Source organism: Euprymna scolopes, chromosome 33 (genome assembly GCF_053919585.1).
Source record: "Euprymna scolopes isolate OS-2025 chromosome 33, ASM5391958v1, whole genome shotgun sequence".
Taxonomy (NCBI): domain Eukaryota; kingdom Metazoa; phylum Mollusca; class Cephalopoda; order Sepiida; family Sepiolidae; genus Euprymna; species Euprymna scolopes.
This window is the reverse complement of record NC_136514.1, coordinates 79,791,930-79,819,301: the sequence shown is the minus strand read 5'-3', so window position 1 is coordinate 79,819,301 and position 27,372 is coordinate 79,791,930. Positions and strand designations below refer to the sequence as shown.

Genomic DNA, 27,372 nt, shown 5'->3' with positions numbered 1-27,372 from the left:
TATTTCCTTTATTCTGTTGCTAGTTTCAAATAAAATTTTCTTTAGTACAGAGTGTTCTAAAAGTCTTGGGCACATTTTGACATTGAATATCTCAAGAACTATTAAGGATATAAAAACGCATCTGGTATGTTCAGAAAGCTTGTAATCTCAAGTTTTTCATGAAATTTTCAAAGATGTTTGATGTCAGCACCATTGGTCACATGACACACATCAGGCAAATAGTCCAGTTCTTGCCAAACACAATCCAGCATTGCGTTGTCAATGGTTGCAACAGCTTCTGTTATTCGGGCCTTCAGCCCATCCATCTTGGAATGGGAGGCACATAGACTAGTCCTCATCTTACTGTGGACTTCCTTTCTGGTGGCTGTTGTCCAAATTTTTTGCGAAATGCATGTTAAACAAGTATGGCACAATCACGTTGACATACCGGTTCTCGTCAAATCACCAAAGTTAAGCAACGTTGAGCCTGGCCAGTGCCAAATGGGTGACCATTTGGGAAGGCTAGGCGCTGTATGTACCTTCTGGGAAGGTTGGGCGTGGGGCCAGCACCCTCACCCCAAAAAAAGAACTCCTCGCTACAAAAGCAAGTTGTAGATGGCCTATGCCCCTCCAGGGGCTCAAGGCTATGGATGGACGTTAAACAAGTGTCCATGATTCCGTTTTTAAGTTTTCACAAAAAGGTGGGGTTATGAAAAAAGTTATTCATTGTAATTGTTTTTCATAAAAAAATGTACAGTGAGTGTTTTTTTATTATTATTGCTTGCCAACAGTTCACTTTCGTTGGGCTTTTTCAGAAACATTAAGTAAATTTGACAAAAGTCACTTTTGTTTGATTCAAATTTTGTAAAAATATAAAAAAATTTCCTGAAAGTTCCCAATGTCCATTAAATCAAGTGATGGGTAACCTTTTGTATTCTTTATAGCAATTCCTATCATTTTTGAGATGCACCACACTTCCATTTTTTTTAGTTCCTTAAAATATGGTCATATTGACATTTGAATGTCTATCAAAATCAAAAAAAAAAAGTGTAACATCTTTTTTTTTTAGTTCCTTAAAATATGGTCATATTGACATTTGAATGTCTATCAAAATCAAAAAAAAAAAGTGTAACATCTTTTTTTTTTAGTTCCTTAAAATATGGTCATATTGACATTTGAATGTCTATCAAAATCAAAAAAAAAAAGTGTAACATCTTTTTTTTTTAGTTCCTTAAAATATGGTCATATTGACATTTGAATGTCTATCAAAATCAAAAAAAAAAGTGTAACATCCTTTTTTTTTAGTTCCTTAAAATATGGTCATATTGACATTTGAATGTCTATCAAAATCAAAAAAAAAAAGTGTAACATCTTTTTTTTTTAGTTCCTTAAAATATGGTCATATTGACATTTGAATGTCTATCAAAATCAAAAAAAAAAAGTGTAACATCTTTTTTTTTTAGTTCCTTAAAATATGGTCATATTGACATTTGAATGTCTATCAAAATCGAAAAAAAAAAAAGTGTAACATCTTTTTTTTTTAGTTCCTTAAAATATGGTCATATTGACATTTGAATGTCTATCAAAATCAAAAAAAAAAAGTGTAACATCTTTTTTTTTTAGTTCCTTAAAATATGGTCATATTGACATTTGAATGTCTATCAAAATCAAAAAAAAAAGTGTAACATCTTTTTTTTTTAGTTCCTTAAAATATGGTCATATTGACATTTGAATGTCTATCAAAATCAAAAAAAAAAGTGTAACATCTTTTTTTTTTAGTTCCTTAAAATATGGTCATATTGACATTTGAATGTCTATCAAAATCGAAAAAAAAAAAGTGTAACATCTTTTTTTTTTAGTTCCTTAAAATATGGTCATATTGACATTTGAATGTCTATCAAAATCAAAAAAAAAAAGTGTAACATCTTTTTTTTTTAGTTCCTTAAAATATGGTCATATTGACATTTGAATGTCTATCAAAATCAAAAAAAAAAAGTGTAACATCTTTTTTTTTTTAGTTCCTTAAAATATGGTCATATTGACATTTGAATGTCTATCAAAATCAAAAAAAAAAAGTGTAACATCTTTTTTTTTTAGTTCCTTAAAATATGGTCATATTGACATTTGAATATCTATCAAAATCAAAAAAAAAAAGTGTAACATCTTTTTTTTTTAGTTCCTTAAAATATGGTCATATTGACATTTGAATGTCTATCAAAATCGAAAAAAAAAAGTGTAACATCTTTTTTTTTAGTTCCTTAAAATATGGTCATATTGACATTTGAATGTCTATCAAAATCGAAAAAAAAAAAAGTGTAACATCTTTTTTTTCTCTCCCTGTGACTAATTTTTTTCTTTCACTCATTCTCTGCAACTACTTCTCTTATCTTTTCTTCCCTCCGACTATCTCTCTCTACCTCCCTCTCACTCTTCCTCTCCCTACCCCCAACTACCCTCTATCGATCCCCCTCACTTGATTATCTCCCTCTATCTGTCCCTATCCCTCTCTTTATATCCCTCTCACTTTGACTACCTCTCTAGCAACTGGTTAATATAATAGAAAGAAGAGTCAGAAAATCAATTAACCTAGTTTCAGTTTTCAATTGACGTTTCATGTTTCTTGTGATTACAGCTTTGTGAGAGCAAGCCGCAAATCACCGATGACGTGTTTGCAAATATGCTGACGAAGGTGAAGGAGGAATTGCGCCAGCGTCACACGCAGTTCCTTCAGCAACAACAACAGCAGCAGCAAATACAGCAACAGGCGAAGGCGGCCGCAGCCGCTGCAGCAGCAATGCAGCAGCAGTCTGCCTCTCCTCAGCAACCTACACCTACTCCTACGCCGCCCGTTGGATCAAGCATGTCTCCGGCCACGCCGGCAAGTTCTTCAACACCCACCCCGGGACCACCTGATTCGGACATGCAGGAGAGTGAAGCCTCAAATAAATCCAAAGATGACGAGAAGATTGACAATATCGAGAAGATGGACGTTGATGACCAAAGTAGCAACTTGGTAAATATCACGTCAATGATTACTTTTTCTTCTTTTTTTTTTTCTCATGCTCTGATTTTGGAAAAAAAAAATTTTCCCCTCTTTTTTTTTATCAAAATATTTACACTTTCTAATTATTACAATTTTATTTTTCTTTCACACTCTTTCTTTCTCTTGCACTCTTTATTTCACTCCCTCTTTTATCCCCTTCACTCATTAAAATGCTTTGTGTTAAAATATTTAATTTGTTTTTATGTTTTCACCAGCTAAGAATAAAATTTATCATTTGAGAGGTTTGTTTGATGCTGAATACATTGGTAGAACTAGTTAAAGATTGCAAGATTGAATTGCTCAGCATATATCTTCTAAAATGGGCAGTTAGATGATTTTAATAGGTTGAATTGTACATCTGGTTTAGCAAGTTGTGCTTCTCGTTTCAGTGTTATTCTTTTACTGTTACTTGTTTTTTTTTTTTTTAATGAAAATCCCTCCAGACAAGGCATGAAGTCACTAGATGTAAGGAGCTAAAAAACAAAAAGGTCAAAAACTAACCAACAATAAGTATTAGATGGATGGATTCTGATCCAGAAAACAGCAATTCTTCCCCTTTTTTCAGAAACTTTACTCATGGAATTTGAGAACTAAAGGACAAAATAAGGGAAATGAGAATTGTGAGTAAATCCAAAATCCAATTTTACTCTGTCAATAGATCCCATTCATTATATAACATAAAATTTCTCAAGACCATTTACATTACAACCTACAAACCTTCTTCCTACAGACAGAAGGAATTCTGGTACTTATGCAGAATAAGGACTCTGATATCGTCAGAATTTTCTGGTTAGTTTATGTAAAACACCAGAAGGTGTCAGATGCAAGTTTCATGATTTTTTTTCACAAACAGTGGCCAATATTTTCAACGAAAACTGTTATTCCTGTTATTATGCGATAATTTAATGCAAAGTTACTTGAAAAAATGAAAATTTTTTTTTTTTTTCTTTTTTTTTTACAAAGGAGTCACCACTTATCAAGGCCTGGAGGTGACTCTAGGATAAGGATTAATGAATGTAAGGTGGTTGTGTAGTTATCATTAATGGTCTAGATTGGTTTGAATTTGGATTATTTAAGGGAACAGCTCAATAAGAACTTGGCTTTCTGATCAAAAATGCATCAAAATTGATCTTACTGGGTTTTTTTTTCCTTTCCCTTTGCAAAACTCATGTTCCAAAAAGTCAAAAACAAAAACAGCAATTTTCTTCTACAAAACAACCTCATCAAGCATCATGAATAAATATTTGGAGAAATAAAGAACTTGAAGTATAAATTTTTTTCCAAAATTACTAGTTTCAACATTAAATAACCAGAAAAGGGTTGATATGTCATAAAGCAAAACAACTAACATTCCTCCATCTCATGGTAAAGCAAGGTTGTGCAATCTTCAGCTGCACCTCTCGTGAACCAGCATTGTCTGAGTTCAGTGACGAGAAGTCTAGGATGAGCAGAGAAAGACTAATCTTTGCATTATTTGGATTTTTCGAACTACTGTTTTCATGTTGAATATATTTGAGTGTATTTTCACAACATTTCAGACAATGTAATATACGACCTTCTACAGGTGTATTTTGTTGAATTCGAAAATTTGGATAGAATTTACTTCACAGGGGTAGCATACTCTTGTTCCATCAGCCATGACTGGAAAGAGGTCATAAGTAATTTACAATTGTGTTTTTCAGTCGCTCACATTGAGAATTTAACCTAAGACTAAGCTTCTTTCTTTTAAAACATACAAGAAATCCTCTCAACCACCAATTTCCATGACAAATAACAGTCTTGCTGGCAGCAAATATTACAAACTTTGCAGTTAACTTTTACAGATAGCATGAAATAGAAAAAATACATTGAAAACATTGCCAAGGCTGCTGCAAAGAAAGCGGGCTCCCTCTACCATGCTAGAAAATTACTCACACCAGATAGTATCATATACGAGGAGCTATTTTTTTTTTTTGCATATAGGTACTTCTATTGATAGTACACACATTAAACTATAGTTCCTTCGAAGTAATCTCCTTCAGCTGCAATGCACTTGTACCATTCTAACAACTTCTGGAAGGCTCCATGGAAGCCCTTTTGTGTGAGTGTGTCAATGACCCTTGTCACAGCCTCTTTCATAACCTCACGACAACCTCTAAGGTTTTCCTTGGGCTTAAAGAATAGCCAAAGTCACAGGGAACAAGGTCTGAAGTATAGGGAGAGTGAGGAAGTGTCTTGATGTCCATCTTGGTCAAATAGTCTGATCTTCTCTGAGCACTCTTAGAACAAACTTCACACAAATCTTTTGCATCTTCATTTCCTCACAAATGTGTGTAGAGTTCCCACACTGACATCAAACTATGCACTTATTGTCTCTGTAGACACACTGTGGTCCTTATCCATGAAATTTTTTATTTGGCCAATTAATTCTGGTGTTCTGACTTCCTTACTCCCACCCCCACATCTCATCATCCCCCACACACTCCCAGCCTTCTTTGAATCTTTTATGCTACTCAAAAACTGATGCTGAATTCTGGCAAGATGGTCCAAAAGCAATCTGAAGCATTCCATACGTTTCTGTGGCATTTTTTCCAAGTTTAAAACAATTTCATTGTATATCGTTCTTCTAAAGTGTTCTCGCGTCCAGATTGCATTTTTGAAATTCACTAGCTGTGACAATAAGGCTTTAGTAGAGTGTATTCCAATTCCTGTTGTAGCTGTTCATTTGAATCTGAAATCATAAAAAATATTAGTCATCTCATAAGATGTATAGCAATAACATACTGAATTTTCAAGAGTCTACGACAATTTTAAATGTCTGTACAGAAAAGTCTGGAAACTTATTAAAGGAACCTCGTATCGTTATAAATTCTCAATTTGTCCATGCATGGAGTATTGTTGTCACATCTGGGTTAAAGAAGCTACCACTAGTCTCTCACTTTTAGGCAGAGACCAAAAAAGAATCTCGAATTTAATAGGTGCCGCATTATCGGCCAAGTTCTAACCTCTGTCTCCTGGCCGCAATGTTGCATTTTTGTGCTTGTTTTACAAGTACCTTAATGGAATCCATTCTGATGAACTCATAGCACTTGTGCCTCCTCAACATACATACTCCCGACTAACCTGACAAGCAGCAAAATCTCACCCTTTCACTGTTGAGGTCCCTAGATACCAAAAGGCCTTTTACAGCAATAGTTTCTTCCTTCAGACTGCTAGACTTTAGAATTCCCTTCCTGCTTCCCCAACCATACTATCCTGCTGAAGTTTAAATGTAATGTGAACAAACATCTTTGCTGCTCAACTTCCAAATTCCCTTATTACACGATCCCAAATAGTAGCCCCTTTATGTTCCAAGCCGCAATGTGCCTTGTTTGGGGGGAAAAGGAGCAAAACAATTTTTTGGAATTACGACAAAAATATTTAACCTCCTTTTTTTTTTTTTAATGAGATGTAGAATCACATGCACATATATAAGACTGTCTAAAAAGGATATGCATACTCTGAAAAGAAATAACACAGGGACAAGGCAATACAGCTTAGTTCTCCATTTGGAGTTGATCAGTTTCCATAAGATGTCGTTCCAGGAGCTGATTAAATTTTTTTTTTTTTTTTTTTTTTTTTTTTTTTTTTTTTGCATGTTCCTTGAATGATAGTGCGATCCAAGTTTATGCCAAGGTAGACAAGGTTGATGCAGTTCTCAAGTTGTAGTCCAGACTACAAGGTTAAAGGGTTCAGATTTCTTGCAAAACGGAAATATTTTAATTTTTAAATATGGAGGCAGGGGGGGGGGCATTTAAATAGTTATAATTCTTTTAATTTTGGACAGATTGCTATGAAAGTATAACTTGAAAGACACTGTTCTTCAATTTAGTGTTGTCATGATGTTGTATTTGCATGGTTGTTAATTATTTATTTATATATATATATATATATATATATTTGTAGTTTTTGTGTTTTCATACATTGGTTCACAAACTTCTCTGGCTTTGGGGATATATATAATATTAGCAGGGTTATCAAATGGTATTAAAAAACCTAAAAAGATGTTAAATAATGTGAAATTTTTCTCCTCTCTAAAAGAGAAATTCCCTTTTAATGAAAAATAAAGCTCAGAAAGCCTATAGCATGCTACTGAAAGCACCAAATAGAATTAAGGAAGCCTCCAGAGCCTTACTAAAACAAAGTTTCTCTTTCCCCACTTTCTTTGTAGAGAAATGATAAGTTAAAGAAGCAATAGATGAAATCTGGAGTTAGCGTTTTTCAATTTGAAAAAAAAGTTTATTCATTTCCTGAGCTGTATTAATACATGATGACTTAAAAAAAAAACGTGTTTAATTCTTAATGAATCTTTTTTTTTTTTTTTTTTCTAAATTTTAGATATTATTTTCCCCCAGTTAAAAAACTTATTAAAAATACCAACTTTGTATAGGTGTGTTATGTATTTTTTAAGTTTTAGCTGTCCTTTATTGAATATATGGTTATGGGGATCCATGTGAATTTATTTTCTAAAACTAGATTACCAAAGTACTTTAAAGAAAGTGGAAACAATAATATTGTGGGGTCTGCCTCCACACTGAACAATTTTATTTAATTTTATTTATTTATTTATTTTATTTTACTTTTTTTTCACACAGTGATCACCACTTATCAAGGCCCGGAAGCCACTCAGGGATAAGGGTTATTGCAAGTACATTACGTTAGTGTGGAGATTTGATGAAGTGTTTACTTAAGGCGGCAGTTCATTAGGAATTTGTTAACATTAAACTTGAAGACATCCAAGTTGTAGTCTGGTGGGAAGCAGGCAGACAGAACAGAGTTCCACAGGCGTGCAGTTCTAAGAAAGAAGCTTTGTTCATGGAATCCGCGTTTTGATTTAGGCACAGATATAGAGTGGGGGAAATTTTTCACAGTGGATTCAGCTAGACGGGTGTTTTTCGTGAAAGATTGGCGAGGGGGAACCAGAGATTGGAGTTCAGACGAGCACCTGCCATGGAAATAACGATAAAACAAGGATAGGCTCGCAACGTCTCTTCTGTGGGAGAGAGCTTGCAGGGTAGAAAAAAGGGCATCCCCCACTAAGCCACGAAGTCTATTTTGTACTCTGTCAAGGCAGGGTAGGCTTTTTTAGCAGCTCCTGCCCAGATATGGCAACAGTATTCCATCCTTGGACGTACTGTATTCCATCCTTGGACGTATTGTATTCCTTCTTCTTTTGCGTTAGTTTCAAGTTATAGCAAGATCTTCAATAATGCATTTTTATCTCTGTTTGGCTTGATTACATGCTTAGGCTGTGTGAAAGCTGATTTTATGGTCCGTTTTAGTTTCCCTATGACTTCTAATTTCAAAGTGAGTTTCACGATGGTGCTGTAAGCCCTCAATGCATGTCCAAACAATTTGATCTGCAATTCCCTCATGTTGCCATCAATAGTAGCGATGCCACAGTTACAGATGTGGACGAGCAGTGTAATTCCTGAGATCCAGCAGAGTATGTCAGTTTCTGTAATGGTGAATTTTTGCTCAGACTTCCTTGTTTGCATTTTATTGAATTTAAACCTGCAAAATAAGAGTAGACTCCAATAAGCATACATATTTTGAAACTGTTACACAAAGTATTTGGAGAAGTCTATTTCATTTGGGTCAAAAAGTGTTCAATGATATTTTTGATTTTCATTCAAGCCAGGCATTCATAAAAGGGAAATACGGCTTCTTAGTTTGATTTCTAATTTGAAAATAAAGATGAAAAAAATAACAATAGAAATGGTAATATGAGCTTCACTTCTAGGTGCAGGGAGGTACTAGGAAATGCCGGGTGTGCCTCAAAGGGTTAAAGCTTTTGATGAACTAGCATATATACTGATCCAAGCGACTTTTGTTTTGAAACTTTTCAGAAGACTTCACTGTATTATGTTCTATTATTTTTTTCGGCAATGTCGCCTACTCAGTTCGTATTTATTGTGTAATCTAATCATATTTAGACAAATGCACACTTTATTTATTTTGGAATCCTTTGAGATGGGGTTTTATATTTTGTGTATTCATTCTTTTTGCAGACTGCTATCCTCATCCTCATAGTTTCACCACATTTCGGCAAACTCATCCTCTGACCTTCTTCAGGTGATTAACCGTGGCAGGATAGCAATGCTGAGTCTAACAACAATTATGGAAGGCAGTAATTACTGAGGATAAGTTACAAGACTCAGCATTCCTATCCCGTCGTGGTTAATCGCTTGCAAGAAGGTCGGGGGATGAGTTGGCCAAAACATGGTGAAACAACAATTATGAAGATGAGGATAACAATCTGCAAAAAGAATGGATGCAAAAATGCTAATTTTTTTTTTTTTTCAGTACATTTATTTTATTTAAATTATTTGTGAAAAATTTCATTTTTTTTTTTTTTTTAACTATGTTAAATAAACATTTATTCATCTTCATTTCCATCTATTTAAACATTCTTGTCCAGAATTCCTCCTATATTAAAAAACAAAAATAAAGAAATATCTGTATGGTGTACATACCCATGATGAAACAAAAATATCATATTCTAAAAATCACGTCAATTGATCAAGTAGTTTTATTTTAGAAATAAGAAAATCAAATTTTATAAGTTACTGAAGAGTGACTGCCTTGCCCACTATTTTGAAAACAATTTCAAGAAACAAAGGGAAATAACTCAAAAATAATTCAAACTGACAGTCCACTAGGACTCGTGGTGTAGTGGATAAAGTATTTGGTAAAATTCAATTGTAAGTTACACTCTTTTTGAGGTTGAAGGTTCAATCTTCAATGCAGTTGACATTTAAAATACAATTGCGAATTACTTAGGACTTCTACCTAGTCATGGCTGACTGAACAAGAGCATGCTACCCCCCCCCCTGGTAATATGAGCTTCACTTCTAGGTGCAGGAAGGTACTAGGAAATGTTGTGTGTGCCTTAAGGTGTTAAAGTTTTTAATAATTTAGCATATATACTGATCCGAGCGACTTCTGTTTTGAAACTTTTCAGAAGAATTAATAAAGGGTTCCATTTGAAATTCTGTGCAGATTACAGAGTTCAACAGGATACACCTGTACAAGGTCAGAGATTATATCGACCAAAACATAAAAATAATACACATGATGAGAAGAGTGCAGCAAATAATTCAAATATTATGAATTTGTTGAGGTTTTTTCCCCTTTCTTTGCAAAGCTCAGTCATATTCTGCAAATTTAAAAACAAAAACAACAATTTTCCTCTACAAAACAACCAAGCTAAGCACTATGAATGAAAATTTGAGGAATCTGAAGCGGAGAAACTTTTTCCCAAGATTATTGTATTTCTACATTAAATAACCTGAAAAGGGTTGATATTAATGTTGGGACGATTAATCGGAATTGGGAATCTCAGAACTTTATGGAATCAGTATCAGAAAAATCTGTGCCCATTTTCTGATGCCAAAATGATTCTTTTGATTCTTTATTTTTTATTTTGATTTTGTTTAAAACTAAATCTTCCATTGTTGGTACTGATGGTAAAATGATGAATGCGTATTGATTTTAGACTACTAGTTAAACTAAAATCTATTGATAATCTCCGACTGGTATATTTTTACGTCTACAAAAATGTATGCACATTTAACATGTGTTTTTACAGTAATCAGGGGAAAAAATAACTTGTTAATTAAATATTTAGAGATTTATAAAAAATCGGAATCGGTAATTTAGTATGGAATTGGTAATTGTATCGGAATTAGGAAAACTATTGGAATTGTCCCATCACTAGTTGATATGCCATAAATCAAAACAACCAATCAAATTCCAATGGAGAGCAGTATATTCCGGAAATATAAAATAATTATCCTACGTACAGAATTCCATTTGATAACTTTTTCCGCATTAAATAATCCATAGATGGTTGATATGCCGTAAAACGAACTAAACCATTCATTGTCATTTCAGTCACTCTTACTGCACATTTTCTTTGTTTCACCACCACTTTTCTTTCTTTCTCTCTCTTTCTCGCTCTTTTCTCCTCCTCCCACACCCTGTAACCATCGTTCTCTACTGGCATCATCATCATGATTATGATATTATTGTTGATACTGTTTGTGAAATTTCGTTTTTCATATTGTCCTCTTGTCCACCCATTTCCCTTTGTAAAGGATTCCACTACTGGCGAAACCGCGGACCCGCAAGAAATGGAAGCAGAGTCGGAGGCCGCGGCACCGCCAGGACCTACGTCGACAAAAGAGGGTCCACACGAACAGCAGAGTCCAGAGGCTCAAACTCCTGCTCCGAATCAAGACAGCACACAAACCAGGGTATTAAAAAAAGTTTGCATTGGATAAACTAAACCTGGTAGAATGGGATTTGGTGTTGGTAGTGGTGATGGGAAGAGGTGATGGGAAGGGGTCACTGAAGACCTCGGCTTTAAATGGCTTGATGATAACATAATTAACAACTTGCAGGAGAGAAATTCGGACACCTTACGCAGAACATGTTGTCATGCAAAAAAAAAAACGTATTGTGTAAAACATCATTTATCGTTTCAGAATTTTTTGGATAAGGATTGATACTTTGTGTTATTCAGACTATTATTCTCATCCTTGTTATATTTGCAAAGTTTTGATGGTGCTACAGATTAGGCGGTCTGAAGATATTGGCTTCCTGAATTAAATAAAACAAACATCGATGTTGTTTTTGTTTTTTTTACTCCTTTGCAAAACTCAATCATGTTCTGCAAAGCCAAAAACAAAAACAATTTTCCTCTATAAAACAATCAAACCAAACACCATGAATAAATATTTGAAGATATAAAGAACTTGAAGCATAAAACATTTTACCAAAATTACTGGCTTCAACATGAGATACCCCAAAAAGGGTTGATATGCCGTAAAACAAAACAACCAAACCAACCAATGTAACCTCTTAATTTCAGGCATATCTGGGAATCTAAATTTTGAATTGAATCCTTTATTTAATCTATTGGCGTAGATTGCTCTCGTTCTGTCAGTTATAACTGCATACAACTGTTTTTATGTTGTTTTTAGTTATTAATACCTGTAGTAAAGATTGGATCTTTAGCATCCAGAAGACTCGTTTAAATCTGATTGTTAATCAGCACTTATCCATTGCACTATACGTTCACGTGAACAATTCTGGATTAAATAAATGGTTCGATTCAAAGTTTTGTATAAGTTTCTGGGTTTGACATAAAGATTCCAAAGTTCGAAAAGAAGCACCTGAAACAGTTCGGGGGGGGGGGGGGGCATCATCCGAAATATTGTGAATATAACAACCAAGATGAAACTGGTAATCAAAATAATATATTTTCTATTAATAAACTTCAGCAAAAATGGACAGGTTCGTATTTATCGAACAAGAAACATGTTATCCAATAAAATATGTTTTATGTTTGTGACATGTCCTGTGCAAGGTGGCGTTTGCTTGTGTCTTGTGTTAATATATTTTATTGAATTTGTCTCCTGCAATAGTGGGTGGGTTGCTAATTATCTTGTTTGGGGGTGGCTAACCTATGGTGCATGTATCAACAATGGCCTGTTGCATGATTACAAATGGCTCACTGATCCACAAAGATAACAAAAGAAAAAATCATGCCTGCACATCTCTCTACTGTTAAAAATGTTATGCTGTTTTTTGGGGTTTGTACAAATTGAAACGTGATTAGTTGACAAAAAAGGAATAGGCAGAGTACACATTACTGAGGTAGATTTTATGATATCAGTATGCAAATTGAATTTTACATAAGTCTAAAGAATTTTTTTTCTTTTTTCTGTTTTTTTTCTCGGACACAGGTTTTATAAATTTGAAGAAATTAATATAAATAAAAACAGTGCATAAACATTTTTTTTTATCCTTTACCGCCAAATAGTACTTCTGGCAATAAAGGGTTCAATTAAGTGACCTTTTTGTTTTATAATCCATAATATTGGACATAAAAGATATTTTTACTTAAAAACATTGTTTAATGCTTTGTTTCCAGTAAAAACAATACACAACTAGCAATGTGTATATATATATATATATATATATATATATATATATATATATATATATATATATATATATATATAAAAGCTTGTATGTGGAAATTCCACAGTGGACTCTTTCATATGCAATATATTGATGTTGACATTCTGTGGATGTTCAGCATAAATGGAAATGCCTTGATATTATTGTAGCTCTTTTGTTAAAACTACAAAAGTATTTATCTAAGCTAGCAGGAACCAGGAACTCCTGACATAGCCCGGTCATAAAATACACTTAAATATGATATTTTAATTTATGCAAATTTCATATATATTATTATAGAGTCAATTTTCTATCGATTTTTGTATATTATGAAGTTGTAATTTCAAAACATAAAAAAATATATCCATATAACTTTAGTGCATCAGCTTGAATCAAAACCAAAACTTACGAAGAAAAAAAATATGTGTATAACTTGAGTTCCTTCAGCTGTAATCGAAACTGAAACCAAAACTTATGAAGAATCCTTGGTAAAATTATTTATTACAAAAGATGGAAGGTCATAACAATTAAACGACAGTCACTGGGAAGAAAAAAGATGAGTGATACACAAAATAACACACACTATCTGATTGATATATAGATAAGCTTATATGTTTATATGTGATTTAACTACTTGGTGCTGATTACATATGAATAAAAAGCATAATGTTCTCATTTAAATAGCTCAATAGTGTAATACTAGAGCTATGAATATTTTTTTTTTGTTCTGAAATAATTGTACGCAAGGTATTACCAATAAAAGACAAACTTTGTGAAAATGATTAAATATTTGTATGTCTATTCCTATTAACGTGGTATCTTTAACAGATATATCATTTAGTTAAATAGGGAAATTAGAATTTGGAATTTACTGTTTGAGATTTATAAATGGATTGTAACTCTCCATAAAAATTTGAGAGTTGCTCCTCTTGTTTTTTTGGGGGGTTATTTTTTTTTGGTCTGCATGTATTTTTTTTTTTTGTTTTTTTTTTGTTTGTTTTTTTTAATATTTTCGGGTTGTTTTTATAATTCTCTTTGTCTACTTGGGTTTTTACAACTTGATATTTAAGTATTTTTTCCTGGCTCCATAAGTATAAAAGATGTCATCCAATGACTAAAAGAAGTTGATGTTGTTGTTTTTTGGTTTTTTATCCTAACTAGCTGGATGCACGGCGTTGCTCGGTCGTACAATACGCTTAAACATGATATTTTAATTTATATAGATTGTGTATGTATTATTATAGAATCAATCCTTTATTGAATATTTTATATTACAAGAAATAGTTTGATTATGGATTAATTCGCAAAAAAAAAAAATGATGATGATAATGTTATTCATCAAATTCCGTCTGTGTTTGTTTACAATATCATGTCAGCTGTTATTTGGGCTTGGCGATAAATGTCCTGGAAAAGTTCCTTCTGATGAATGTTTAGTTCTAAAATATGCAAACAAAGAAATGATTTGTGGTGATTTTAAAGGGTACCTCTTTTTTATCGTAAATTGACCTCATTAATAAAAAAAATATTAAAATAAAATGGTGAGGTACACCCGGTCTTGAATAGGGTATTATTTGATCTGTAGTTGAATGCTCTACCACTGATCTATATCTCCAGATGTCAATAATTTGTTTTATTTTATTTTTATTTTTTTGTTGTTGTTTTTTTTTTTACGAAGAAATGATTTGTTGAGATCTTATTATCTCCCTTTGCTGGTGTAACTTAAAATATACCCCTGCAAAAATTGTTCTTTTTTATCTATAAGAAAAAAAGACTATTTTTAGGATCGGATTTTCTGATTTTTGATACTTATCAGATGAATTTCTGTACGAAACATATCTAAGAACACTACCAGACATATAAATTAGCTTTATGTGAAATTTGCAAAAAAAAAAAAAAAAAAAAAAAAAACTTATGAGGAAGGAACTCACACACACAAAGTGACTTTTATATAAAGGTAGAGATAATAGTGTGAGTGTGTGTTTTTTCTGTTGTTTCTGGACATGATTTTTTGAACTTCTGAAAAGTTGCATATATCAAAGATATATATCTATTTATTTGATTGTTTATGTTTGGACGAAAGTGGCTGTCAAGTTGATGGATTTTTTTTATTCACTTTTCAAAAGAAAATCCATATATTTTAGGGCCTTAAATGTGAACAACCGAATATAGTTTAATTTAGAGGTGGAAGCCCTGTGTTAAAATTTGGATAGCTCTAATTTTTGTCAGATTTTAGCAATACATATTAATTAATATTCTGTAAATTTTGATTTCTCTTTAAAGAGTTTTGTAGGCAGCATAAAATAGGCAGTATCTCCCATTTGAAAATTCAGATATTTCAGATTTACATTGAATTTCATCCATAGACAGTATTCTTCTCAGCATTCTCTTATTTGAGATGCTGAGGAGTTTTTGAGAACAACACTTCTCTCTCTCTGGCTTATATTCGTTTTTCTCATCTACAAAAGTGAGAAAAGTACATTCGTCTGATACAAACATTCTGGCTAATGCACAAGATATGGCACATTATTTTTCTCAATTTTTTGTTGAATTCATTTTATGAAATTTAAAACGTGACAGGAAGGGGGGTATCTAGATACAAATAGTATTGACCAATAGTTCAGACATCTTTCAAAGTCATTTTTTTTTTTTTTTTTTTTTTTTTTTTTTTACATTATTTCAATTTTATTTTTATGTAAACTTCATTTCTATTATATACATAATTCTATTGTATCGTGTGTGTGTGTGTGTGTGTATATATATAGTATAATCACTTTGGCACACCAGTTCTCATTAGATCACTAAAGTTAAGCAATACTGATCCTGGCCAATACCAGATGGGTGACCATTTGAGAATATTAAGTGGTGTATGTAAGAGGGAATTGACAATTTTAGCAACTCCTGCATCCCACTTGGCCTCTGGCTGTCTAGACTCTAACCTGCCGATGGATCAGGCTGGTTGGAGAGTGAGGATGGCTCTGTGCAAAGCTTTACTTAAAAACAAACTCCTAGCATGAGTCACCCATCATCCCTAAGATGATCAGATGGTTTTTGCTGTTCCAACTGACACACCGCCATATGTATGTCATCTTTTATAATACAAATGTGTGTGTGTATGCACACAAACATACACTTGTATCATAAAATGTGACGCCTTTATTTTTCAATATTTAGTTCAATGGTGCTAAATACATGCATAGAACTTTATAGAATTATAAAAAAAATATACTAGGTGCAAGTAAGCTACAAAAAACATTTGTGTTTCATTCCTATGACAGATCATCAGTCTAATAGATTATTTCCCTTGTGAATAAAATAAACGTTTCTGTGTAACTTACTTGCCATAAGACTATTTTCAAAGTACTCTGTGTGTATATGTTTGTTTGAAAATATATATATATAATAATGCATTATTTTTACATGAATATTTAATATTATTACCTACAAAAACTAGTTTTGATACTGATGCAATCATCAGTGTTAGAAATGATGATTATCGCCAGCTGAAAGATTTGAACCTAATACACAATCACCTTTGACTTTGCAACCTGATATTCAGCCTCTAGGCCACCATTAATTAACATGAGAAAGAAGAGAATAAACTGTGTATATTGTCTAATCAGCAGGATATATACAGTAAGCTTAGTTATATAGAATTCAACAGCAGAGGCTGGAACATCACTTTACACCAAGTTTTCTTATTATAAATTCCCATAGAGGCCCAATCCTTATTTTTTTTAACTTAATCACTTATACATAAATTTGGGATAGAAAATTCAACAAGATAACTTTATTAGATAAGACATAAATTTCTGGGGCTTGCATCGTTTTAAAGTTTAGTGATTAAAATATTAGACTTAGCAATTGACGGATGGACAAACAAGTGATTCTTTCTTTTGTCATAGCTGCTCATGTTGTCCACAAAACAAAATATAAGGCCAACATTAATAGGATGCCAATTGGGTTTCGATTGAGCTCTGCCAATCATGATGCTTACACCTTTCTTCGGAACAGATAGCAGAACCGGACCCATGTTTATTTTACCTGTTATCCTGTTAGAATAAGGTTTATCTATTTCATATGCAGAACTAGAACAGTATACTATAACACGCATTGAATGATTCACCTGATAGTGTTCAGACAATCGGAATTGAAAACCAGAAAAATCAGGACTTTTGGGTATATTGAAATCAGAAAAAATTTTGCCCATTTCTCGATGCCAAAAACGATTTATTTAGTTGTTTTTTTGTTTTTTTTTATTTTATTTTGTTTCAAACAAAATCTTTCATTGCTGGTAGTAATGATGAAATAATAAATATTTATTGATTTTTAACCACTAGTAAAAGTAAAATCTATAGATCACATTCCACAAGTATATTCTTGCGTTTGAGACCATATCTGCACATTTAACGTGTTTTTAAGATAATGGAGGGGGGGGTACAACTTTATAGTTAAATATTAAGAGATTTATAGAGAATTGGAATCAGTAATTTTGTATTTTTACTTAATGCTGCATGTGTAAACTCTTATACACCCGTATTGTCATTGTGAACTGAGGTTCAATTTATCTGTTAATAAACCCACTTGGCAGCTGATGTTTAGTTCTTCACAGAAAACAGAGAAACATGTCACTTACATATACATGAGACAGATGGATAGTACGTCCAGTAACACCTTTATGAATTTTATTAATGATAGTTTGAGTCACCCTGTATAGATACATATACATACATATATGTGTGTGTGTGTGTGTGTGTGTGTGTGTGTGTGTGTGTGTGTGTGTGTGTGTACATTAGTATTGGGACGATGAATCAACTTTTTAAGGGATTGGAATCGGAAAATTTTGTGCCTATTTTCTGATGCCAAAAGTGATTCTTTTAATTAAACTTACTTCTCCAGTGTTGATTTTAAGAATAAAATGCTAAATATTTGTAGATTTTAAACTAACAGTAAAACTAAAATCTATTGATCATCTTCCACACACACACACACACGTTTTTACGGTTCCAAAAATATATGCACTAGTGTTGAGGCGGTTAACCAAAATTGGAACTTTTGTGGGTATCAGAATCTGAAAAATTTCAGTCTCATTTCCGATTCCAAAGCAATTCTTTTCTTTTTTATTTTACCAATTATAAAGAAACACAGATGTTTTGATTATTTTTTATCAGAAGATTGTTTATTTATAACATAGAACTAAAGGCGACAGAACCAGGAATTTCATTCCCAGATTGAACGTTAACTTTCTGGTTCCCATTTTCATATTACTTCCTGTTTTTTTTTTTAGAATGTATGTTTCCAAATCCGTAATGATCCGTTCATTAGTTTAGGAAATGATCTTGTATGTAGAGAAAATATACATAAACTAGTGTTGAAATGATTGACCGGAATTGAAAAAAACTGGAACTTTTTGGAGTATCAGAATCAGAAAAATTTGTGCCTATTTTCCGATGCCAAAAATAATTCCTTTCATTTTTTTTTTTTTTTTTAACAAAACCTTCCACTTCTGGCAGTAAAAATAAAATAATAAATATTTAATTTATTTTGAATTATCAGTGAAGCTAAAATCTATAGCTCATACTTCTACAAGTGTGTTTTTATGTTTGATAGAATATACGCACATTTACCATGTGCTTTTACGGTAATTGGAAGAAAAAAAATGACAATTTTGGAATCGGTAATTTAGTACGGAATCGGGGAAAAATATTTGAATTGTCCCGTCACAAATATAATCATGTACATAAACCTAACTTTATAGCAATAGTATGTTTGTATTTCAGCTTATGAGCTATAAACTGTACAAGTAACCATGACGATTTGGATTATTCAGACCACTGTTCACATCGAGGTCATTATATTCACAAAGTAACCTCCAACCTTCTTCAGGGGCATGTTTTCAAACTTTGGAACCTTCCAATATTGATAGAATTGAAAGATTCCTCAGTTCAAAACGATTCACTTGAAAACAGTTTGTGATTTCATGAATTGAAATCAAGATGATGATGATTGTTATCTGAATAATCCGAATTATCGTTGTCTCAAAAACTTTGAAAAGTTTAGAATCAAGAATCCCTTTTCAGACAATTGCATGTTTTATCTTCCGATCCTCAACTTCCGTTATCTTTACGCCTGTAGTAGCAAAAAAAAAAAAAAAAAAAAAAAAAAAAGTGGTTGCTGATAAATTTTCTCCCCCTTTTCTCTATGTAAAACAAATTCTTTTATTTTTATTCTTGAATGTTATGCACATTTTTTTGGCAGAGGCAATGTTCTCTTCCATTTTTTTTTTTTTTTTTTTTTTACTAATCATCCTTTGAAGTTTTAATCTGAAATTTCTGGATTATTGTCTTTCTCCCTTCCCCACTTTTAACCGGGTCTCAATCTGCCGTCTGGAGAATCGAGACTCACCAATTGTCAATTTTCTTGTTTTGACTATTTTTATTTATAGAGAATGTTTGGATTTTTTTTTTTTTTTTTTTTTTTTTGTGGAATGCAAAGCTTTTAAAACCTTGACTGCTATCAACAGGAATTTTTACTCGGCTTATTAATATTGCTTGCTTTTGGTTTTGGGTTTTTAAAAAAAAAAAAATTTTTAAGCGTGTTCTCACATTGTTGATGTTTTTACATTTACAAGGTTCTTGTGTGTGTGTGCGTGTGTGTGTGCAGTATTCTTTTATACATATTTTTTGTTGAACAACATAGATAATTCATGTCTACTCATTCTGGCTTGGATTTTTTCCAACCTTCTAATTAATTTTTTGCTTCAGGCAAGAACTGGATCATGTTGTCGTAGATTAACCATGCATCTTTCTGAAAATGATGCCCTTGCTAAACACCTTACTAATCAACATTGCTGTTTACGGCTTCAATTTAGAAAAGTTTTAGTAGACAACATGGCTATTCTCGAACACAATGAATAATCGTAATCTTGAAATATTAAAAGTATTATTAATTAAAACTTAAAAATACAAATATTAATAAAATGCTTGTAAAAGAGTCATGAATAATTTAACATGTTTAATAAGAAGTGAATTACAGTAGAACTTCAGGATACGGCATTAAAAATTAGTAACAAAATACAGTACAGTATATAATACATATGTTTATAATCAAATAATATTATAGATAACACTGTAAGGTGGAGCAAATACCGTAATCAGGGGCCGGAAAAACATTGTATTCCACATCGGAACCTGAAAAAAAATGTATCCTAGGGCCACCGTATCCCGGGGTTCTACTGTACTAATAATATATATTAAAAACTTTATAAAAAAAAAAAAAACATACACACAGAAATAGACCAAGAATCATACATACACACAGCACCCTCCACATGTACAGATACACGCAAAAACACAGGTACACAATTTTACTCACACAGACATGCATAGAGGTGTATACATAAACAGAGACCTACCAATTTATACGCACAAAGGTAAATAATAACATGTACATGGTGGTACATACATGATGATTGCAACGTCTTGTCAGACGAGTGCCACTCCCTCAGACACTTAAAGTCCATGAGCCCAAAAATGACTTCCGTCGCCACAGGACCATTTTAATAGACAAATGCCTGAGGGAGTATCTATACAAATATGATGTTACAGAGTCTTAGCTTTGTACAACAGCAAAGTCTCTCTCTCGGTTCAAAATGTTGAGATCCAGCAACAAGCAAGAGCAAGATAGCCAGCAACAAGTTAAACTGCAGATCATCTTAATGCGGGTACTGGTCTCCTACTTTATGGTTTTTTTAAATCAGAGATTTGCTTCTCCTAGAAAGGTTGCTTTCACCACGGCTTACAGGAGCCCTCTCCACCCCAACACACACACATACATACACACAAACACATACGGTACTAGTTGGCCGTTGACCCCGAAAAAGGATTCATTCGCCCTTTGGTAGGTCTTGTTTTTAATCCTTCAGTGAGACTATCCCCCCTCCTCACCAAACAAGTCTGGTGGGGGGAACCAGTTTAGTCGCCGGTGACCTGACCATGAGGCAGGTAATACATACATACAATATATATATATATATATATATATATATATATATATATATATATATATATATATTGCAATTAGAATAGACAAAATTTTCCACATTTCATCTTCATAAGGACTTGTCAGGCCAATGCCTTAGCTTGAAAAGTCATGAGGATGAAGCGTGGTAAATTTTGTGTAACTTAATTGCCAAATATATTTTCGTAATTTACTACCTAGCTCTGCTTGCTACATAAAATAATAGATCTCCTTATAAAATTTTATGTGAATACATGAAACGTGTATGTGTTTATGGGAAAAATATGCTTATTCAGTTATATTTCACCCTTTATTTATACAGATACTTTTATTTATGAAGCTTGGTGTATGTTAAATATAACTACAGAACATATACAAATAAATGACAAAAAGTTTATATTCCAAATTCCCAGATGTTGTTCATCTTACCGTTTATTTCTTTCAGAATGTTAAAATGTTCAATTCAATATATATATATATGAAATATATAGCTGTGTGTTTAGGCAGCATTTTTTTATGTAAGCAAATGTTGTTAAAAACAATAGAAATCTCTGCTTCATTATACTTTTAGAAAATTGTCTCTATCATTTGTGATATCTTTACTTTCTAGTGTTTGTTGTGACGACAATTATGACGTGCCTTTTTGATAACATTTGGGCATCAATGATGTCTGGAGTATTTTTAATAGCATATAGACACTTTAGATGTTGGAGGTTTGTATTGATGTACCAGTGGATATGGATATCAGTGTAGTGGAAGAGTGTGGAATACTTAAGACTGTCCCCGAGATCAGCAAGAGAGATTAGCTAGAAAATAAATGACAGTATGAAAGCAGTAGATCCTTTGAGCTACACAGTGACGTCATGAATAGTTAATCTGACAGGGCGGGGATCAAGATAGAGAATTTGGAAAGGAGTACCTAGTTTCTAGACATTGGGGGTTCAAGGAGATCAGTGTCAGAGTCTGGGGTAGAAGGTAGCTAAGATGAGTCTTAGCTAATATTCTGAATTGAAAATTAATATAAATTCCATATGTATCATGAGCATTTTCGATTTTAAATTTGAAATTAGAAAAAGCCTTAAAAATATTGTACACAGATACATATCCCCAATTGGCAATAATAAAATTAGACTTGCTATTTACTATAAGAAATTTAAAACCCAAAATTTTACAGTAAAACGTTCAAATGCTCTTTGGTAGAATGTAACTCCAATAATAATATTAAAGCTAATAGCTACATTGGTTTTATGACCACTACCCTATCTTGCTGCTTCTCCATGCATCTTGTAAAATCTATCTCAATTTACCATCTATAGAAACATAACTGTCCTCCTTCCTCCGATTTCAGACAAATCCTAGTTAGTAACACTAAAATAATACCTCCCAAAACCAATTTTAAAAAAATTAAAAATACTCAAATCTGTCTACATCAAAACTCAACAACCTAAAATTAATAATATTGACTATGAAACCAGTAATAATATTTTAAAATGTTTCACGTAAAAAATATTTTATCCTGTGATGCTAATTCTGGCATCACAGAATTTAAATTGTTAACGCCTTTCCTGGAACAGTGTGAAAGTGTTCTCTTGACATCTGACTTCATTCGGCCGTTTCACAGGTACATTTTTAAATTCATTTATTTTCTCCTGCATTTTTTTTTTTTTTTTTTACCTAATGATGATTCGGTAAATATTGAAAATGGTTGCGATGCATATGAAACTTTTTTTTTTTTTGCTTTGTTTTGATTCTAACACAAATAAGAAAAATTGAAAAAAAAAAAGTATAATTAAGCAGAAGCTTTCTGTTAATTTTAACAATGTTTGCTGAAATGAAAAAATACTGCCTAAATAGAATGTAAATAGTTTTATAGTGTCTGTTAGGTCTGTAAAGGATGGAGTAATTGCTGTAGGAAATCTTAAATATGAGAGCGCAGTGTGTAGCAGAGCAAAAATAAAAGTTAAAAGTAAAAAAAAAACAATAAAACAAAAAATCAGACAAAAATCTTATTATAAATTTATTTCAACTGTATCAGTAGTAGAGCGTTTTCAAATAAGCAGGTTGGCTGTAGGCTTTAGCTTAGCTGAAAGAATGATAAACCTACCTGCTATCTTGGAGGAATGGGAAGGGGGTGGAGAGAGTTGGAGACCCAAGATATATATATTAGATGTGAGAATGTGCGACCCAGTTGTAGCTGAATAATTCTGTTCTGCTAAATTTAGATCTGCCATAAAACAGACAACAACTCCCTGAACTTTCTTTGAAAAACTGAAATTCAAAGAAAAATAAATGATATGATCCATTGTAGATTGGCTGAAAATGTAAGGTCGGATTCAAAGAGGTAAAAGTACCCAGTGTCCTTTTAAAGCGAGTGTTTCAAAAATGTTTTATTTATTTTTAATATTTTGTTGATAATTGTTGTTAAAAATTGAAGCAGTAGAGTTGTCCTATTATCTATTAAAAAAAAAAATTTTCTTTTAATTTATCTTTGAACATTTTAGGAGAAACCAAATCCGGATTCTTCCCAAGAAGCCGTCAGTGAAAATGGAGGTGGCACTGAGAGTCCAAGCGAGTCGGCTGCCTCTGCTTCGGAATCCAATACCGAAGCTGGCAGTATCCCACCAGCGACAGCACCTCCCCAGAAGTCGCCATCACCCCAGACCGAGGCTACTAAAGGAGACAGTGCTGATGACAACACTAAGTGCAATGGTAACGACAAGGCAGAGTCACCAGAGAAGAAAGAGCAACAGTCGGCACCACCTCCCCCGCCAACAACTGGTCCGCCACCACCTCCTCCACCTCCTACTGAGGGTCAGGAAGGCAAGGCGTCGGAAGCAGAAGCATCTGCAGGTAATTGAATCTTCTTTTTTGTTTATTTGAAATTTTATTTGTAAACTCAGACATATTGTATGAAGAGTAATATGCTGACAGAGCGGCCGAGAAAAAAATAGCCGCAATTGTTCGTAAGGAAACTTTGCTTCATTCAAAATAAAAAAAAAATTTTTTATATTAAACGACAAAATCTATCTTTTTAAAATTTTCAATCTAACCATCAATTGACTGCAAATAACAGTTTAATGCACATGATAAATGTTAAACAAATTGCCTTCAATAAGTTTCCAGACATTTTTCGTATGGGTACTTTTATTGCTAGTACACACATTAAACTCAAGTCATTTTCAAAGTAATCTCCTCCAGCTGCAATGCACTTTTTGTACCATTCCAATGACTTATGGAAGTCCTCTTGTGTGAGCATGTCAATAACCTTTGCCACAGCCTCTTTCATCTCCTCAATTGTCTCATAATAATAGCATCTAAGGTTTTCCTTGAGCTTATGGAATAACCAAAAGTCACAGGGAGCAAGGTCTGCACTAAGGGAGGGTGAGGAACTGTCTTGATGTTTATCTTGGTCAAATAGTCAGTGACATGGATGGAGTTGTGGACTAGTGCATTCATGCAAATCTTCCACACTTGCCTTGCGAATAATTATGTGTACAGTTCCCACACTGACATCAAATTGTATACTTATTGTCTCTATAGACACACAACAGTCCTTATTCATGAAATTCTTTATTTGACTAATCAACTTTGATGTTCTGACTTCATTACTCCTCCCACACTTTTCATCATTCCTCACAGACTCCCTGCCTTCTTTGAATCTTTTATGTCACTCAAAAACTCATGCTCAATTCATGCAAGATGATCCAAAAGCAGTCTAAAGCATTCAATACGTTTCTGCAACATTTTTTTCTAGTCTAAAACAGAATTTTATTGAATATCATTTTTCTAGAGTGTCCCCATGTCCAGATTGCATTTTTTAAATTCACCAGCTGTGACAATCAGGCTTTAGTTCTTAGCATCTATTTTCAGAGTATATATATATATATATATATATATATGATCCCGTAGTACCTTTAATGTGCGTACATGTGTCACAGTTTCCAGATTATAAATTATTTGATCAGAGGATCCTATTTATTAAAAAGGGGGATAGAAGGGGATAAAATATTATAAACATCAAATTAGTATATAGATATTCTAAATTAATGTTTGTCATCTTCTACCCTTTTTTAATAAGTAGGATCTCCCAATCACCGAAGACGCAATGTATAAAAAAAAAAATGTCGCTTTTGGGCCATACGTGAAACTAAAATATACCTTCTTGGTCTCCTGGCTAGGATTCAAGGGTTGTAAAGATGGTATAATGATATCGTGGGGGTTTCCATTCACACTGGCAGTCCATACAATGGAAATATGTCATAGACTCCTATAAGGATATTAAAGATAAACCGTAATAACCAGATATATTTTGTCACTACATTAACCAGATTAGTTGGATGAATACTTTTACAGTTGTAACAAAAGAGCTACAATAATATTGTGGGTCTTCATTCACACTGAACGTCCACAATGTCCAGCAGCAATATATCACATATGAAAGATGTCGCTGTGAAATTTCTACAGGTCCCACTAGTATTTATAATAAGCATTTATATAAAATAATTTTAAAAAATCTTAATTCAAAGTTTTATTTTTAATTGCTTTTTTTTTTTCTGAAAATAATTTTCGACATTTCTTATTCAAAGTGAATGATTTGTTGCTTTCCTTTCAGAGAGCAATTCCAAGGATGAGTCGAAAGAAGAGGAAAATTCTGGTTCTGAGAAGTCACCAACTGCTTCAACCACCAATCCTCCAGCCGCTGATGGCAAGGATGATGTGAATTCTAAGAAAGAAGAAACTGTCGCCAAAGGCAAGAAGGGCAGCAGTGAAGAAACCAGTGAAACAAAAGAGACCAACAAAAAATAATTCCAAAAGAGATTGGTGGCTTTTTTTTTTCTTGTCGCCATCTCTCTCAAGTAGTCGTGTAGTTAATCATATTTCATCAAATCTTTTTCTCATCGTCTTTTTCTCATTCTTATTAATAAAAAACTTTTAAATAAAAAAGACTTTTGTTTGTTTTTTTGTTGGTTTTTTTTTTTTGCCTCCTTTATGTGAATTGGAAACAACTTAATTATTCTATTCCATTATTCTGTTCTATTATTCTCATGTTCCATTGTTCTATTATTCTTGTGTTCTATTATTCTATTATTCTGTTCGTCTCCTGATTTTGTCAAAAAATTGTTTCATAAGTTTTTAAAAAATTCACATAAATTTCAATGAATAAATGCCCAAGTTTTACTATTTTTGCATGACAAATGGATTCTGTTGATTCTTTAGTCCGACGATATTTAAGCACGCCATTCAAGCAACCTGGAATTCTTATTTCAATAAGCTTATGATTTTAATTTAGATGGACTTGCATGCTGTTTTAATTTTTTTTTTTTTTTTTTTTCAAGTTTGTTAGTTTTTTTTTTTTGTTTTTTTTTTTTTTTTTTTCCCCCCGGTGCTTGTTAAGATACAGTCGACAAATCGATTTTTTAAAATATGTTGTGTTAAACAAAAACAATATTACGTACTTAATTGTCATGTTGAAAATAGTAACATATCCAAAAATAACAAAAAATCATCAAATAGAAATTTATTTCTAGTCAAAAGTAATTTTTAGGCAAAATTGGGTAAGCTCACATTTTTTGTAGACGTTATTAAGTAGGTAGTAGGAGGCTATACACAGGGGACATAACTCTGAAACGAATATTTTAGATTAATTGTGTTGTCTATAGTGATAGATTTTTTTTATTATTAAAAACACAATAGCAGTTGTTTTACTTGCTGAATTTTCGTAATTTTTGGATATATTACTATTTTCGACATGACAGGTATGTGATATTGTTTTTGCGTAAATCGATTTGTCGACTATAGTTTAATAAGTACCGTTTGTTTTTTGTCTTTTTAGACTGATGGGCTGAGATTTAGGGGAATTAAAGAATTTGTTGATATATTTGCTTTGCATTGTCATTTTTTTTTGTTTGTAAACATTCATTATTAAACAAAATAAAACATTTACGATTTTTAAAAAAGTAAACATTTTATTAAATTTTTTTCTTTTAACTTAACAGAACTTTTTTTATATTTATATCTGACTTATATTTTTTGTTTTAAATACAGGGTTAAACGATAAAATTGTCACTCTAGAAAAGATAGCATGATTTCATTTCTGTTTAATGAAAACCAGTTTTCTTTTTTGTTGTAGATTTTCTACTAGTTGGCCAGTTGTGTACAAATCCCAAGAACAATAGGAGCTTTCTATTTCTGAAAGTGACACAATGTTCAACGAGCAAGATTAGAGATACGCCGCTGTATAACTCATGCTCTCTGCCAATTCAAGTTATGACAACAGGACCATTTCCAGCTCCTTCAAAATCCATCTCTGGATTGTCACGAATAACAGGGACATTCCCAGGGTGATG

At 32.6% G+C, this 27,372-nt stretch overlaps 1 protein-coding gene across 12 annotated transcripts in view; it reads left to right on the top strand.

Annotated features, from left to right (window-relative positions):
* The window catches only part of LOC145258321 (uncharacterized), a 142,535-nt gene extending 116,566 nt beyond the window's left edge, over positions 1 to 25,969 (top strand). For 9 of the 12 annotated variants that reach the window (XM_080116413.1, XM_080116410.1, XM_080116406.1 and 6 more), the window contains 4 exons: positions 2,612 to 2,992; positions 11,140 to 11,298; positions 23,527 to 23,875; positions 25,638 to 25,969. In XM_080116413.1, coding sequence (XP_079972539.1) covers positions 2,612 to 2,992; positions 11,140 to 11,298; positions 23,527 to 23,875; positions 25,638 to 25,831 — 1,083 coding nt within the window. In that variant the 3' untranslated portion in view covers positions 25,832 to 25,969. The remainder of the gene's footprint in view (positions 1 to 2,611; positions 2,993 to 11,139; positions 11,299 to 23,526; positions 23,876 to 25,637) is intronic. The other 3 variants (XM_080116411.1, XM_080116414.1, XM_080116409.1) reach the window with 1 other exon arrangement.
* Positions 25,970 to 27,372: the final 1,403 nt, after the last annotated feature.